Source organism: Dermochelys coriacea, chromosome 1, assembly GCF_009764565.3.
Source record: "Dermochelys coriacea isolate rDerCor1 chromosome 1, rDerCor1.pri.v4, whole genome shotgun sequence".
Classification (NCBI taxonomy): domain Eukaryota; kingdom Metazoa; phylum Chordata; order Testudines; family Dermochelyidae; genus Dermochelys; species Dermochelys coriacea.
Window position 1 is genome coordinate 327,089,033 of NC_050068.2, and position 13,328 is coordinate 327,102,360.

The 13,328-nt window shown below is 44.3% G+C and overlaps 1 protein-coding gene across 9 annotated transcripts in view; it reads left to right on the forward strand.

Moving 5' to 3' along the window:
- Positions 1-2,259: 2,259 nt before the first annotated feature.
- Positions 2,260-13,328, forward strand: part of SRPK2 (SRSF protein kinase 2) — a 307,828-nt gene continuing 296,759 nt past the window's right edge. For 6 of the 9 annotated variants that reach the window (XM_038401052.2, XM_038401083.2, XM_038401076.2 and 3 more), the window contains exons 1-2: positions 2,260-2,375; positions 2,483-2,555. In XM_038401052.2, the coding sequence (XP_038256980.1) occupies positions 2,360-2,375; positions 2,483-2,555 (89 nt within the window). In that variant the 5' untranslated portion in view covers positions 2,260-2,359. Of the gene's footprint in view, positions 2,376-2,482; positions 2,560-13,328 lie in introns of all 9 variants that reach the window. The other 3 variants (XM_043497309.1, XM_038401060.2, XM_038401098.2) reach the window with 3 other exon arrangements.

Consider the following 13,328-nt stretch of genomic DNA (forward strand, 5'->3'; position numbering starts at 1 on the left):
GGCTGGGTTGTAATGTCTTCTATCATGATATCTAGGCTGGAGATCATGTCCAGGATTTGACCAGCTGTGTGCATTGGACTAGAGATGACCTGTGAAAGTCCTAGTGGGACAAGTGAGATGAATGTTGAGGGTTTTGCATCTGCAACCTTGTCAGTGTGAGCACTGAAATCTCCCAGGATGACAAGTGTGGGGTATTTCACCATCACTTGACAGGCTGTCAGTGAACTTTTTTATGGATCTTTTTTTCTGCGGTGGTCTGTAAATAAGCATAAAATCTATGTTGGGTTTGGCTCTGGTTTCTATTGTCAGATGAATGAATTAAAATTAAGTTGTCTTATGTCACCTGAAGCACCTCTCTTGCTTTAGATATTTGCAGAGATGATGAATGCAGTTCTCACCTGCTTTCTTATCCTATCTAGATCTGTGGTGTACTCAATATCCTGGGGGGCGGGGGGTGAGCTGGGCTAGCACAGGGCCTGCAGTGTCATCCAGACAGGTCTCATTGATTAACATTATATTGGGTACTTCATCTCTGATTAAGTTATGTATTATGGGCAGTGGCAGATCTTGTGTTGATCAGCATCAGCTTTAGTTATGCAGAGCTGTCCCCCATCACATGTCAGCAGTGTCTGAATACTGAACCTTCAGTAGTACAGTACAGAGTTCCACCACTTGATCCATCGGCTAACTACATGGGACTGTAACAGAGGAGATGTTTTCCTATATGAACCCGCCACTAGAGGAGGCTGAATAACGCTTTGAAATAGTGGGTGACTTATGCATGAATAGAAGAGTTGTTTAACAAATGTTTCCCCCCACCATGGAAAATATTGACTTTTTGGCAAAAAAAAAAAAAAAAATAGAAAACCAAAACATTTAAATTCAGAAATGCCAACATACTGCCTTATGGGAGTATTAGTCCATGTACCTCATGTTCCCAGTCTCCTCTATAAGCTGTGCTGTTTCATCAGACTACAACTTTCATTATGCACCACAGTTTCCTCTTTTGGGGTTCTTGTCCAGTTCTTTCTTCATGTGATATCCCAAGAAGGAAATGGGCAGGGTTTTTCTCTCCCTGTTTTACTACCACAGCTAAACTGGCAGCAGCTGGGAGGACACTCTGCCCCTAGGAGTTCCCAGTTCAATTTGTGACTCATACCATAGATGCTGGAGCACCCATGGGGAAAAATTAGTGGGTGCTCTGCATCCACTGGCAAGCAAGCTCCCCGCCCCACCTCCTCCCGAGCGCCATATCCCCGCTCCTCCGCTACCTCCCAGCTTGCTGCTACCAAACAACTGTAGCAAGCTCTGGGAGGGAGTGGGGAGGAGTGGGAACATAGCACACTCGGGGGAAGAGGTGGGGCCGGGGCAGGGATTTGGGGAAGGAGTCAGAATACGGCAGAGAGGGGGTGGAGTTGGGGCAGGGACTTTGGGGAAGGGATTGGAATGGGGGTGGGAGAGATGGAGTTGGGGTGGGGTGGGGCGGGGCCGGGCCGGGAGCAGAGGGTGGTCAAGCCCCCGCTTGTGCCAGTAGAAGTCAGCGCCTATGCCTCATGCAGTGTTTGAGCTGTGCCTGTGTAACACTGAACTGAGGGCCTTCACGCTGCTCGGGGTTTGGGGCATGCTACTAAATCAAGCCCTACGACACAAACCAGAGAGAGAAAAAGGGTAATTTTCAACTAGGCCAACTTTGAATGGAATTTCATCTCGCTAGCAAAAGGCACCTCTCTGACCTCAAGGCTGTTCCCCTTCCAAAATCCGAGTCCAGCGGGAAGCAATGAAAGTGTTGGAGGCTCTCAGAACAAAACAAAAAAGGTTGCAGGAATATATATTGGAGGGTGCTAGGAAACATGAATATGAGAGCACTGCTTAGACCCTCTTCTAATAGGAAAGAGGGAGTGGTGAAGAGAGGGACACAGGGGGGTCCAGCAGCCAGAGTACCAGGCTAGCTGGGGGGAGAGCTGGGTTCTCTTCCTGGCTGTGAGCCCATGGGCCCGGTGGGGCGAGTAGCTTCCCCCCCCCAGCAGCCTGGGCTTCTTTCCTCTGCCTTGTTTGTAAGGTCCCTTGGGCAGGATCTGCCTCTTCGCACCGTGTGTACAGCGCCCAGCGCAAAGGGCCCCGGTCTCCGCGGGGGACGCGAGGCGTCGCCCCCGGGGCCCGGGGGAAGGCTTGGGGGCACTAACGAAGCCACTAGGGAAGGGAGGGCGCTGGAGACCCGTGGCCTGGGCGGCCCCTGCCCGCCCCCTCATCGCCCCGCCCCTTCTGTCCTGCCGGGGGGCTGCGCCTGCGCGCTCGCCGGAGGGGCTGCTGCTGTTGCTCCTCCGTGCCCGGCGCTCGGAGCCGGTGGCGGGGCAGAGCGATGAACTCCCGGAAAGGTACCGTCCTGGCCACCGGCGGCGGCACCGGCTCCTCGGGGGGCGGGAGGGGGGGCGCTGAGGAAAGTACCGCGCGCGCCCACTGACCTGTGCCCGTTTCTCCCCAGTGCTGGCCCTGCAGGCCCGGAGGCGGCGGCCCAAGCAGCCCGCGGCGGCTGGCAGAAGGGACAAGCACAAAAAGTGAGTGCGGAGCCTCGGCTCCCCCATAACCTGCCGGGCCCCCCGTTCCTCTAGGACGGCCCCTCTACATTCCGCCGGGACCCCCCCCACCCCCGCAGGACTCCCTATGTCCCACCGGGTTGGGACATCGGGACTCTCTATATCCTTTGGGTACAGCCCCCTCACGGAACCCCCCCGTACTTCTCTGGCACCGCCTCCCCCCTGGGACTGCACATATTCTGCCAGCATGGGGCTCCCCCAGGACCCATTGACATTCCTTCTATCCTGCTGTCAGCGGGTCCCCCGGGAACCCTCGACATCCCTCTGGGACAGCCTTCCCCTCCCCCCACAGGACCCCCATCCCGCTGGCATCGGGTCCCCCGGGAACCTTCAGCTTCCCTCTGGGACAGCCTGCCCCCCACGAGACCCCTTCTATCCTATTGCCAGCGGGTCCCCCAGGAACCCTCGACATCCCTTTGGGACAGCCTGCCCCCCACGAGACCCCTTATATCCTGCTGTCATCGGGTCCCCCAGGAACCCTCGACATCCCTTTGGGACAGCCTTCCCCCCCCACACAGGACCCCCATCCCGCTGGCATCGGGTCCCCCGGGAACCTTCAGCTTCCCTCTGGGACAGCCTGCCCCCCACGAGACCCCTTATATCCTATTGTCAGCGGGTCCCCCAGGAACCCTCGACATCCCTCTGGGACAGCCTTCCCCCCCCCCCAGGACCCCCATCCCGCTGGCATCGGGTCCCCCGGGAACCTTCAGCTTCCTTCTGGGACAGCCTGCCCCCCACGAGACCCCTTATATCCTGCTGTCATCGGGTCCCCCAGGAACCCTCGACATCCCTCTGGAACAGCGTTCTCCCCCCCCACAGGACCCCCATCCCGCTGGCATCGGGTCCCCCGGGAACCTTCAGCTTCCCTCTGGGACAGCCTGCCCCCCACGAGACCCCTTATATCCTGCTGTCATCGGGTCCCCCAGGAACCCTCGACATCCCTCTGGGACAGCCTTCCCCTCCCCCACAGGACCCCCATCCCGCTGGCATCGGGTCCCCCGGGAACCTTCAGCTTCCCTCTGGGACAGCCTGCCCCCCACGAGACCCCTTATATCCTGCTGTCATCGGGTCCCCCAGGAACCCTTGACAGGCTTCTGGGAAAGCCTCCCACCCACAGGACTCCCCATATCCTGCTGGGATAGACTTCCCATGGAACCTCTCTAGGACAGCCCCCCCGTCTTGCCAGGGCACCATTGGGACCCCCCTTATTTCCCAGGGTGCTCCCCCCAGGCAGCCACCTCCGAGCCACCCTATAGCCCTCTAGGATAATCTCCCATGGTCCCCCCATATCCTGCTGGGATAGCCCCTGCCATGGGACCTTGGTACCCCCCATATCCTACTGGGGAAAGCTCTTCTGTATCCTGCTGGGACAGACCTCTGTCTTTCTGGAACAGCCCCCCCAGGAGCCCCTAGTATCCTGTGAAAAGAGTTCTCCCAAGATTCCCCTTCCCCCACCCTCATATTTCTCCAGAACAGCCACTCTGGGACCCTCCAATATGCCGCCTGGGCACACTTCTCCCTCCCCGGGTGCCCCTCCCATGTCCCGTAGGGGGGAAATCCCTCCTGACTTACAGGCCACCCTTCCCACCAGAACAGACCCCTGCTGGCCTCACATTACCCCTAATATCCTACTGAGAGAGATCCTCTCCTTTGCCCCATCCAGCTGGAACAGGGGGTACCCTGTATACATAGCCCATTGGGACAGGGTACCTCTTCCTGTGCACCTATTCCTTTTTCTGCTGGAATAGGACACCCCTGGACAGTTTTTCATCTTTGCAGGACAGATCACTCTCATAACTCTGAGATCTGCCTGGATCTCCCCCTTCCCCCAAATTCCCTCTAGGACACACAAGGAGAGATGGTCCCTCCCAGCGCCAGCCATAATACTCTCACTGGGATACTAACCTGCCCCATACTTCCCTATACCTTCCCAGAGGACCGGACCCACTGGGATACCTACTCTCCCAATGGCCCCTTTTACCCTTTGGACCCACTAGAATATATGCTCCTCCCATATAATATATATATATATATATATATATATATATGGCATCCCCCATCCAGCTCTTCATATCACCCTTATATAACCCACAGCCTCATGGGGCTTCTCCTTAAAATCCCATCAGACTTCGCATGTATTTATTAGATTACTTTTGGCCATGTTTTTTATCCCCCCCCCCCCCCCCCCCCCCCCCCCCGTGGGCCATATTCCCATGGGTATCCTCCCAGGACATCCCTCTCATCCCCATTTTTTCTTCTGGATTTATGTAGAAAGTTATAAAGAAACAGATTCAACCATTCTGGTGCAATCTTTTCCTGCCCTTTCAGGGATGGGTAAAAGCAGCAGAGGTTTAAAACTTTTGCTGTGTTGTTCTTTAGATGTGGATAGTAGTTGTGCATCCTCATCCTGTTCTGCTTCTGCTGTATGTTTCCGATGCTGTGTGAAAAAAGCATTGTGGTTTCAGTCATATTAAACGTTTTTTAATGTAAGAAACCAAGTTTTGTGGCACAGTTGTACTATGTGGTTGGGTCCATTATTTCCAAAAAACATTTTGGAAGGAAAGTTTGTGATCATCTTATATAGTTTGTATGCTTTTGTTTGTCACTTCAGAAACACATATTTCTCAGAAATGATTTGACATTGTGTAGAAATGTTGTTACTTCTTGATTTTGTACTTTTTTTTTTACAATTTTCATGAGTCAATATCTGTTTAGATGTCAAAACTACAAAGTGGATAACTAACTGATGCTTCAGTAAAAAAAAAAAGCAATGGTTAATACGCTTTTGGTGAGTGCTGCCTTCTGACTTTGTTTTGGTGAATGAATTAATTAAATGACATTATATTAACACATACTTTTGCTGAGCACAGAATTAGAATTTTTTTAATGTTAAACCATGGGGCAAACTGGGTGCTGGTAGGTATGAGTGTTTACTCAGTTGATGACACAGTCTGTTCCTGGCCACTCGCCATACCGAGTTGGCATTTCCAGATGCAGTGTCCCAATCTATTCTGTTGCCTTGGGAAACAGTGGCTTTGCTACAGCAAACTGTTTTCATTTCTTTTCTACTGTGTATAATTTCTTGTCTCCTTAACCCCTTTTACATTACCTAATCCTTTTTCTCTGGCTTACTCTTTTGGATAACAATATAACATCTTAACGTAAAATTCTGAAAGATGTGTAGCTCTTTTGAACACTATTGTGTAGTTTCGTCCCAAAATTTTGTTAAAGCTAGTATTCAACTTGATTTCAGGAAATAATAATAATATTAATAATAATACACTGTGGGGATTTTTATATTCGCTTGGCTTGGTTTTTAACCCAAACACTACAGTATTGGGATCCCAGAATAATGGGTGGATTTGGTATGCACTACATATAAATTGCATTTTTAAATCTCACTGTGTGAGGCAAGGGAGTCATCAAAGCCGTTGATAGAATTCTGTGTGAAACAGTTTGTATTTAACTGCAGGTCTGCTTTGCAAAGGGACTGTGAAATGATGCCTTCAACAGATCTTCTCCCTGTCTGCTTCATAGTAAAATACTTGTTTAGTGTTCTTTATTTCTCAGCATTACAGAGCCAGCACAATTGTGGAAGAGATAGCTGGGTTCTGTTTGGCTCTCACATTCAACTGAATTGTAAGGCCTTGTAGTCCTATTGTAGTCCTGCAATATACTAAAGACAAAATTTTCAAACTTGGGTGTTTAAATTTAGCAAGTGGATACAAAAGTTGTTTGTGGAATCCATGCAATGTACAGTAAACCTCATAGTAAAAAGCAGTGCATTGTTCTGTTTGCTGAGGCTTTCAATGTCTCATCCTAGGAAATCATTCCAGGATGCAAACATTGGCTTTCTGAAATAGGAAATGCTCCAGAAACTGTAACATTTCATATAAGGCCACTATCAGGTAGGTGTGTTGGAACTAAATATGTTGATTTAGGTATCAAGACATCAATCTCTGAATTCCTTGATGAAATCAGAATTTGCCAACATCCAATGCTTCTGTGATGAACTGTGAGAACCTGCTCATCAAGCACTAAATAGTTAAATTAGTAAAGAGATATGCCATGCAGAAGGTTAAATCTGAAGTAATTGCATTACATTTATGTAAAACTCTCCGTTGTCTTCAGTAGGACAGTTGCTTTTACAAGTACAGGCTGGTTCAGCATAGGTCCACTAAAAATGCATTATTTCGATTTGCCTTTTCAGGCACAGGGAAGTACAATTTGTACTCCTTTTCACATGCAGTTGGACTGGAGGGTGAATCCACCATGGTGAAGGGCAGGAGACATTAGTGTGCTACAGTGGTGTGTCCCATATTTTGTTCTGATTTCTCTGTTTTATTTTCTTATGCTATTTTCTAAAAAAGTCTATAAAATAATGTAAACCACATGGCCAGGTTCTGACCATGGATTTTGAAAGGGGTTTCTCCCATCCATCTGTAATCCCTTCTTCTGCCTTTCCCCTTCAGAAGAGGACAGCTGGAGTGGAAGCGATTGTCCTTCTCATTTAGTTATTTTTTTTCTGCTACAGCAGAATATCATGGAAGGGGGGGGAGTATTTCACAATCTCTGTTCAAACAAAATAAATCGGGTGGATAGCAATGGCAAGTTTTAACCACTGGACACTCAAGAACTACAAGCTGTGGAATGGGCAGTAGATAAAATAAGGTGGTTGCCAATGTATCTTTCATGAATTCTTAATTTTTCTAATAGATAAGGCCTTTATATCTGGCTACATGCCAGTTTGCTTATTACAATATGAAAATATATTTTTGATCACTTCAATAAAATTTGCCTTGGACTGTAGAGGAAGAGGGTTGGATGGGAAGCAGAACTGTCTATGGCCTTACATAGATTATCAAGACAAAGTGTGAAAACTGGATTCTGAAAGAGCTCCTACTTTCAATGATAAATGTTCCATATTGTGCATGTTAGTTGCTCTTCTACATGATTAGGCTTTTCTCAGATAAAAATTTCATTCCAAATTTCAGACATGTTGTGTCTGCTGATATTCTGGTGTGGTAGAGAGGCTGTTAATCACAAAGTTTAGGCTGTCTAGATAAGTCAGAGGCATAGGTAGAGAAGTGATTGTTTCACCATTCTGCTACTATCGGGTTGAAGGAAAAGAACCACAATATCTTTTTATGCTAATGACTGTCTCCATTTTCTCCTCCAGTGGCAACCTGCTTCTTCAATTGAGGAGCAATAAACTTCAGACCATTGTTGTCTGGTCTGTTTGTAAACAGAGCTGACTTTTTGCATTGGTTTAAAAACCTATTTATCTTAGTTAAAAATATCCTTAACTTTTTTCATGAATACTATTTTGGGGTTTGGTCTACATTGGCTGAGGCACACAATGGCGCACAGGATGGATTGATTACTTTTACCCTCAACTAATGTTCCCCAGCACAGCAGTGGACATTTCATGCCTCAAGCAACAGATCCTGTACACTCAGCTAATCCACCCTGGAGAAACACATAAAGTAAACAGATTAGCACAATGGAAGAATGGATAAGACCAAGTTTTCTGAAGCTGTATGCACTGAAAAATACCACATTATACTGATCAATGTCAAATAAGGTTCCCCCTACCTTACACCATGCTCCAAGATGATCTTTCATGATCTGTTAGACCAAATAGAGAGGTTCTGGAGATAAGAGGTGTCCAATAAAAATTTTCCTACTTCCGCTATTATTTTCATCTCCTGGATTGCCTTCTGCGTGGTAGGTACTATGCAAATATAAAAGAAGGGATATTTCTTGTTCTGAAGGACTAGTCATCTAAAAAGATATAGACAATGGGTTCAGCATAAAGTAAAGTAGCACCGGCCTATCAGAAGGAGTAATTTAGCTGTTTTAGTCTTACAGGAATTGGCTGAGGTGCTCTCTGGATAGCTAATGTTAACTTTTAATGAATTGTGAAAAACGGGAGGAAGGAAGGCAATGTTATGTCAATATTTAAAAAGGATTTATGGGATGATCAGAGTAATTGTAGGTTGGCCTGCCTAACACTAATCTCGTGCAAAAGAATGGGACAGCTGTTGTGGGACTTTGTTGTTAAAAGATGGAAACATAATACCAGCCAGCTTGGTTTCATGGAAAATAGAAATTAACTCCGCATTCGTTTCCTCATTATATACATTTCTATCATAATATTTTCCCTGAGAATATTAGTGGTTATAACACTTAAAAGTGTGCTAAGATCTTTAAAGACATAAAATAAGGCAGCACAGCTCAGAGGACCTCACAAAAATAACCAAATGTAAATGAAGGATTGGAGAAAAAGATGCATCACTTATTTTTGCATCCTTTTACCCCGGTTCTAATCCTGCCTAGCTCTCATCATTTACTTTTCCCCCCTATACTATCATTTCAATAATTATTTGTATTGTAGTAGTCTCTAGAAGTCACACTCAGGATTGGGGCACCACTGTGCTAAACAATTTTTAAAAATGTATACATTTCTCTACCCTCTCCCTGCAGCTTTAGTCTGTGTGCTCAGTGTTCTATCCATTCCTAAATTTAATTATTTATTTTACAATTGATGTCAGCATCTGTCCATTTCAACTGACTTACCCAACCTCATGTTCTCCCCTGTTATTTTTCCATATAATCCCTAACTACACTCTGGTTCCTCCTCATGGCTCTGCGAACCATTATCCCTCTAAAAAATTCAAAGAGGTGTGGCTTTGTTAATGTTTCTGGAGCACTGGTGTTGTGAACAATTGCACTTGCCACTGTCTAAACTGCGAGGTGCCCCTGGCATCTGAGCCCCACCCTTGAGAGTTACTGTCCAGATGGTGTATGGAAGGTAAGGTAGAAGGGCAAGAATGGGCTAAAATATTACATACCTTACTGTAACATTATTACATTACAACAATCTATATGTACTGTAACATGGCAAAATTGCAATCTGACAAATTTTTGTCTAGCAGTGACAGGTTTCAGTGTGGTAGCCGTGTTAGTCTGTATCAGCAAAACCAACGAGGAGTACTTGTAGCACCTTAGAGACTAACAAATTTATTGGGCATAAGCTTTCGTGGGCTAAAACCCACTTCATCAGATTCATGGAGTGGAAAAAAACAGTAGGCAGGTATATATACATAGTACATGAAAAGATGGGAGTCAGTGCTAATGAGACAATTCAATTAAAGTGGAAGTGGGCTAATCTCAACAGTAGAATATCGAGGGAGGAAAAATCACTTTTGAAATGGTAATGAGGCCAATGTAAACAGGGTGACCCATTTCAAACGAGTGACAAGAAAGTGTGAGTAACAGTAGAGGGAAAATACTATAGGGAGATTCGTTTTTATAGTGACTCATCCATTCCCAGTCTTTATTCAGGCCTAATTTGATGGTGTCCAATTTGCAAATTAATTCCAGTTCTGCAGTTTCTTGTTGGAGTCTGTTTTCAAATTTTTTTTGTTGAAGAATTGCCACTTTTACATCTGTTATTGAGTGTCCAGGGAGATTGAAGTGTTCTCCAACTGGTTTTTGAATATTATGATTCTTGATGTCTGATTTGTGTCCATTTATTCTTTTGTGTAGAGACTGTCAGGTTTGGCCAAGGTACATGACAGAGGGGCATTGCTGGCACATGATGGCATATATCAGATTGGTAGATGTGCAGGTGAATGAGCCCCTGATGGTGTGGCTGATGTGGTTAGGTCCTATGATAGTGTCCCTTGAATAGATATGTGGACAGAGTTGGCAACGGGGTTTGTTGCAGGGATAGGTTCCTGGGTTTGTGTTTTTGTTGTGTGGTGTGTAGTTGCTGGTGAGTATTTGCTTCAGTTTGGGTGGCTGTCTGTTAGCGAGGACTGGCCTGTCTCCCAAGGTCTGTGAGAGTGAGGGATCGTCCTTCTGGATAGATTGTAGTGTATGCCCAAATACATTTCTTAGTCTCTAAGGTGCCACTTGTTGCTTTTGTCTAGCAGTGTTTGTTTGGGAAGACTGAGATTTTCAGACTAAATGCGTACTTAAGGTTAGTAAAAGGTACTCTATACAAATAGTATCTTGTTACTGCACTGCATATTTTCTAAATGTTTCATAGACTTTTAGCTATTAGCTGTTCTTGATAATAGTGGGGAGTCAGGTTGCTGAAACTCAGTATGTTCATTAGAAATGTACCCCTAGGTTTTGTCATGTCATGCTTGTCCCTTTTCAGGAAATAAATTGGCAACTTTTGATTTGGTATAGAAATTCTAGATAAAGAACAAATGTGTTTCACTAAAATGTCATGTTTAGTGTCACTTCTGAGTTGATCTTATTTGGAGGGTGCCTGTAAAGGCAATCATGAAGAAATCTCTAACGCTTGAGAAATAAAACTGCTTTTTGACTGTAGTTGTTTCACAGTTTTTCTCATCTAAAGAGCTATCAGTAAAAACACTAACTTTTCTAAGATACGGGAGACTGAGTTTTTCTTTGTCCTCAGGGATAGGAAAATAACATTGACTTTAAACTATGGTATTGAGTGTTTCGTTATCATTTTAGAATTCTGACAAACCATGCATTGACTATAGCCCAGGGTTGTTGAAGTCCTTGGTTTTGTTTTTGTTTTTTGTAATCTTTCTGTTGTAGTTGCTACAGTGATAAAAGCCAGAATTTGTGCATTTACAAAATCTGCGTGTTAATTTGTAATATTGGAATCACTTATTTGAAAACTAACAAACACAAAGCTTAGAACTGTAAAAAATTGTACCATATTGTAAGTATATTCTGTTAATTGTTCAAAAGAGTTGCATCTCCCATGTGCCATTTCTTGGAACAATTGCTGTTTTCACTTTTCCCTTTCTCCCTTGGCCTTGCCCTAACTAGCGTTAAGATGGAATTTGATTAATTTATAAATGGGATTATATGACTGGGTTGTCTGCGATAGCAGCGGACAGGACTCGATTACCTTGGGAGGTCCTTTCCAGTCCTATTTTCCTTTTCTGCCTTCTCATCTCATCTTTGTTCATATATTTCCCTCCAGTTTGACATCTTTGCTTGTTCTTTGTTTCCCCTGTAACTCACCTGAAGGTGACATGCTACATGGGGATGCTACTGGTGGCCCCTTGTGGGCTGTATGTTTTTGTGGCAAAGTGCAACAGGAGAAGAGAAGAGAACGTTAAGCCGTGAGCTGCGCTTGCGACCCTATATGCTTGAGGTGCGCCTGTTGTGTGCTGTGCCTCTCTTAAAGGTTGCTACAAGTGCTAGAAGCATATTACCAGAGGAGTTTATAGTCCAGTGTGATGTATTTTTCTCCATTCTTTCTTTTCTCTGCACTGTGGCTCTTCCTCTTCCAGATTGTTCAAGGAGGGGAAACAATGTCTTATTGTATGCATTTATATAGTGGAGCAGAGTTAAAGTTGCTGTGGGATCCTTAATTCTGAATTTCCTGACTTTTCCTTCATTAAAATCTCAACCTAATTATTGCTTTAACATAGTCTTTGTATATAACTTATTTTATCCCGGCACAAAAAAATTATATTTACTTTGGCTTAGGTGATTTAACCTTGACACATACATTACATAACTAACTAAAAATCTTTAAGATGAGGTATGAATATTCCACACAGTTTATACATCAGTGAGTTAAAATACTGATGTAAAATTTAAGCTGGCACATTTCAAAAATAGACTGACCTATGAGCCACACTCCACACTTACTAATGCTTTCATTATCTCCATTACTAATTATGTACTTCATAATACAGGAGCAGACTGGTAAATTCTTAAAGGTAAAATCTTTAGAAAAATATTAATCCGGGAACAAATCTTGCAGTATGAAGTCAACATCTTTGTAAAACTTCAGAACTGAGTAATCCTGTGAGAGTTTTGTTATGAAACTTTGAGCAGAATAAGGTGTTAATTTATGCAATTTCAGATCATAAATATAATAAGGTCCTATCCTCTTTCTTTAGACCAGTATATCAATGGCTAATTATTATGCTTTTTGTCTACTTTGCATATTCAGAAATGTTTTCACAGCTAATGTGTAATTTTCTGTTAAATGCTCCAGAAAAAGGTGAGAGGGAAGCTCACACTGACATTTAGTAGTGTTTTGCTTCAGCAAAGTTTAGGCTCGTATAAGGAAACATGAACGTGAGTACTGGAACTGTCCAAAGTAAGTGTTTTTTGGAAAATTTTGTACTTAGGCAGATTTCTTAGTTTTATATGGATTTTATTTCACAGCTGATATTTATTTTTGTTATTCATGTCCCTCTGAATGGCCTCTTGTTTCTCTTTAGGTAAGATGTATTGAAGGCAGACCAAATCAGTCTAAATTACTTGCTTACCTTTAATTACAACAGCACTTGCTGTATAACACGCATGTAAGCTCTTTTTCTATTTCTTTTTCTTGCAAAAGAATATACAACCCATAATAAGGTTGTATATATGGCAAATGCAGGAAACAGTATCAGATAAAATAAAATTTTCATAGCATGTTTCATAGTGTGTTTAATACTCTCTAAATATGGTAGAGAAAATTTTATTCTCAAACCACAGATCTGATTGTCTTTAGGAGCTTTGACGTTTTGCCAATTACCCAGACTTTCAAATAGGGTTTCTTCCAAAGTAGTTTGACCTCTCTGTGGCTCTTTGGGGTTATGGGTATGCATATCTAAGTTTCCCCTCCTCTGGGGCTCATGCTGTTAATTAAGGGCCAAATTCAGCCTTCAACTAACAGGCTATGCATTTCATCAGACCTTCACCACTATTCCACTCTATCACATGTATTGGGCCCTT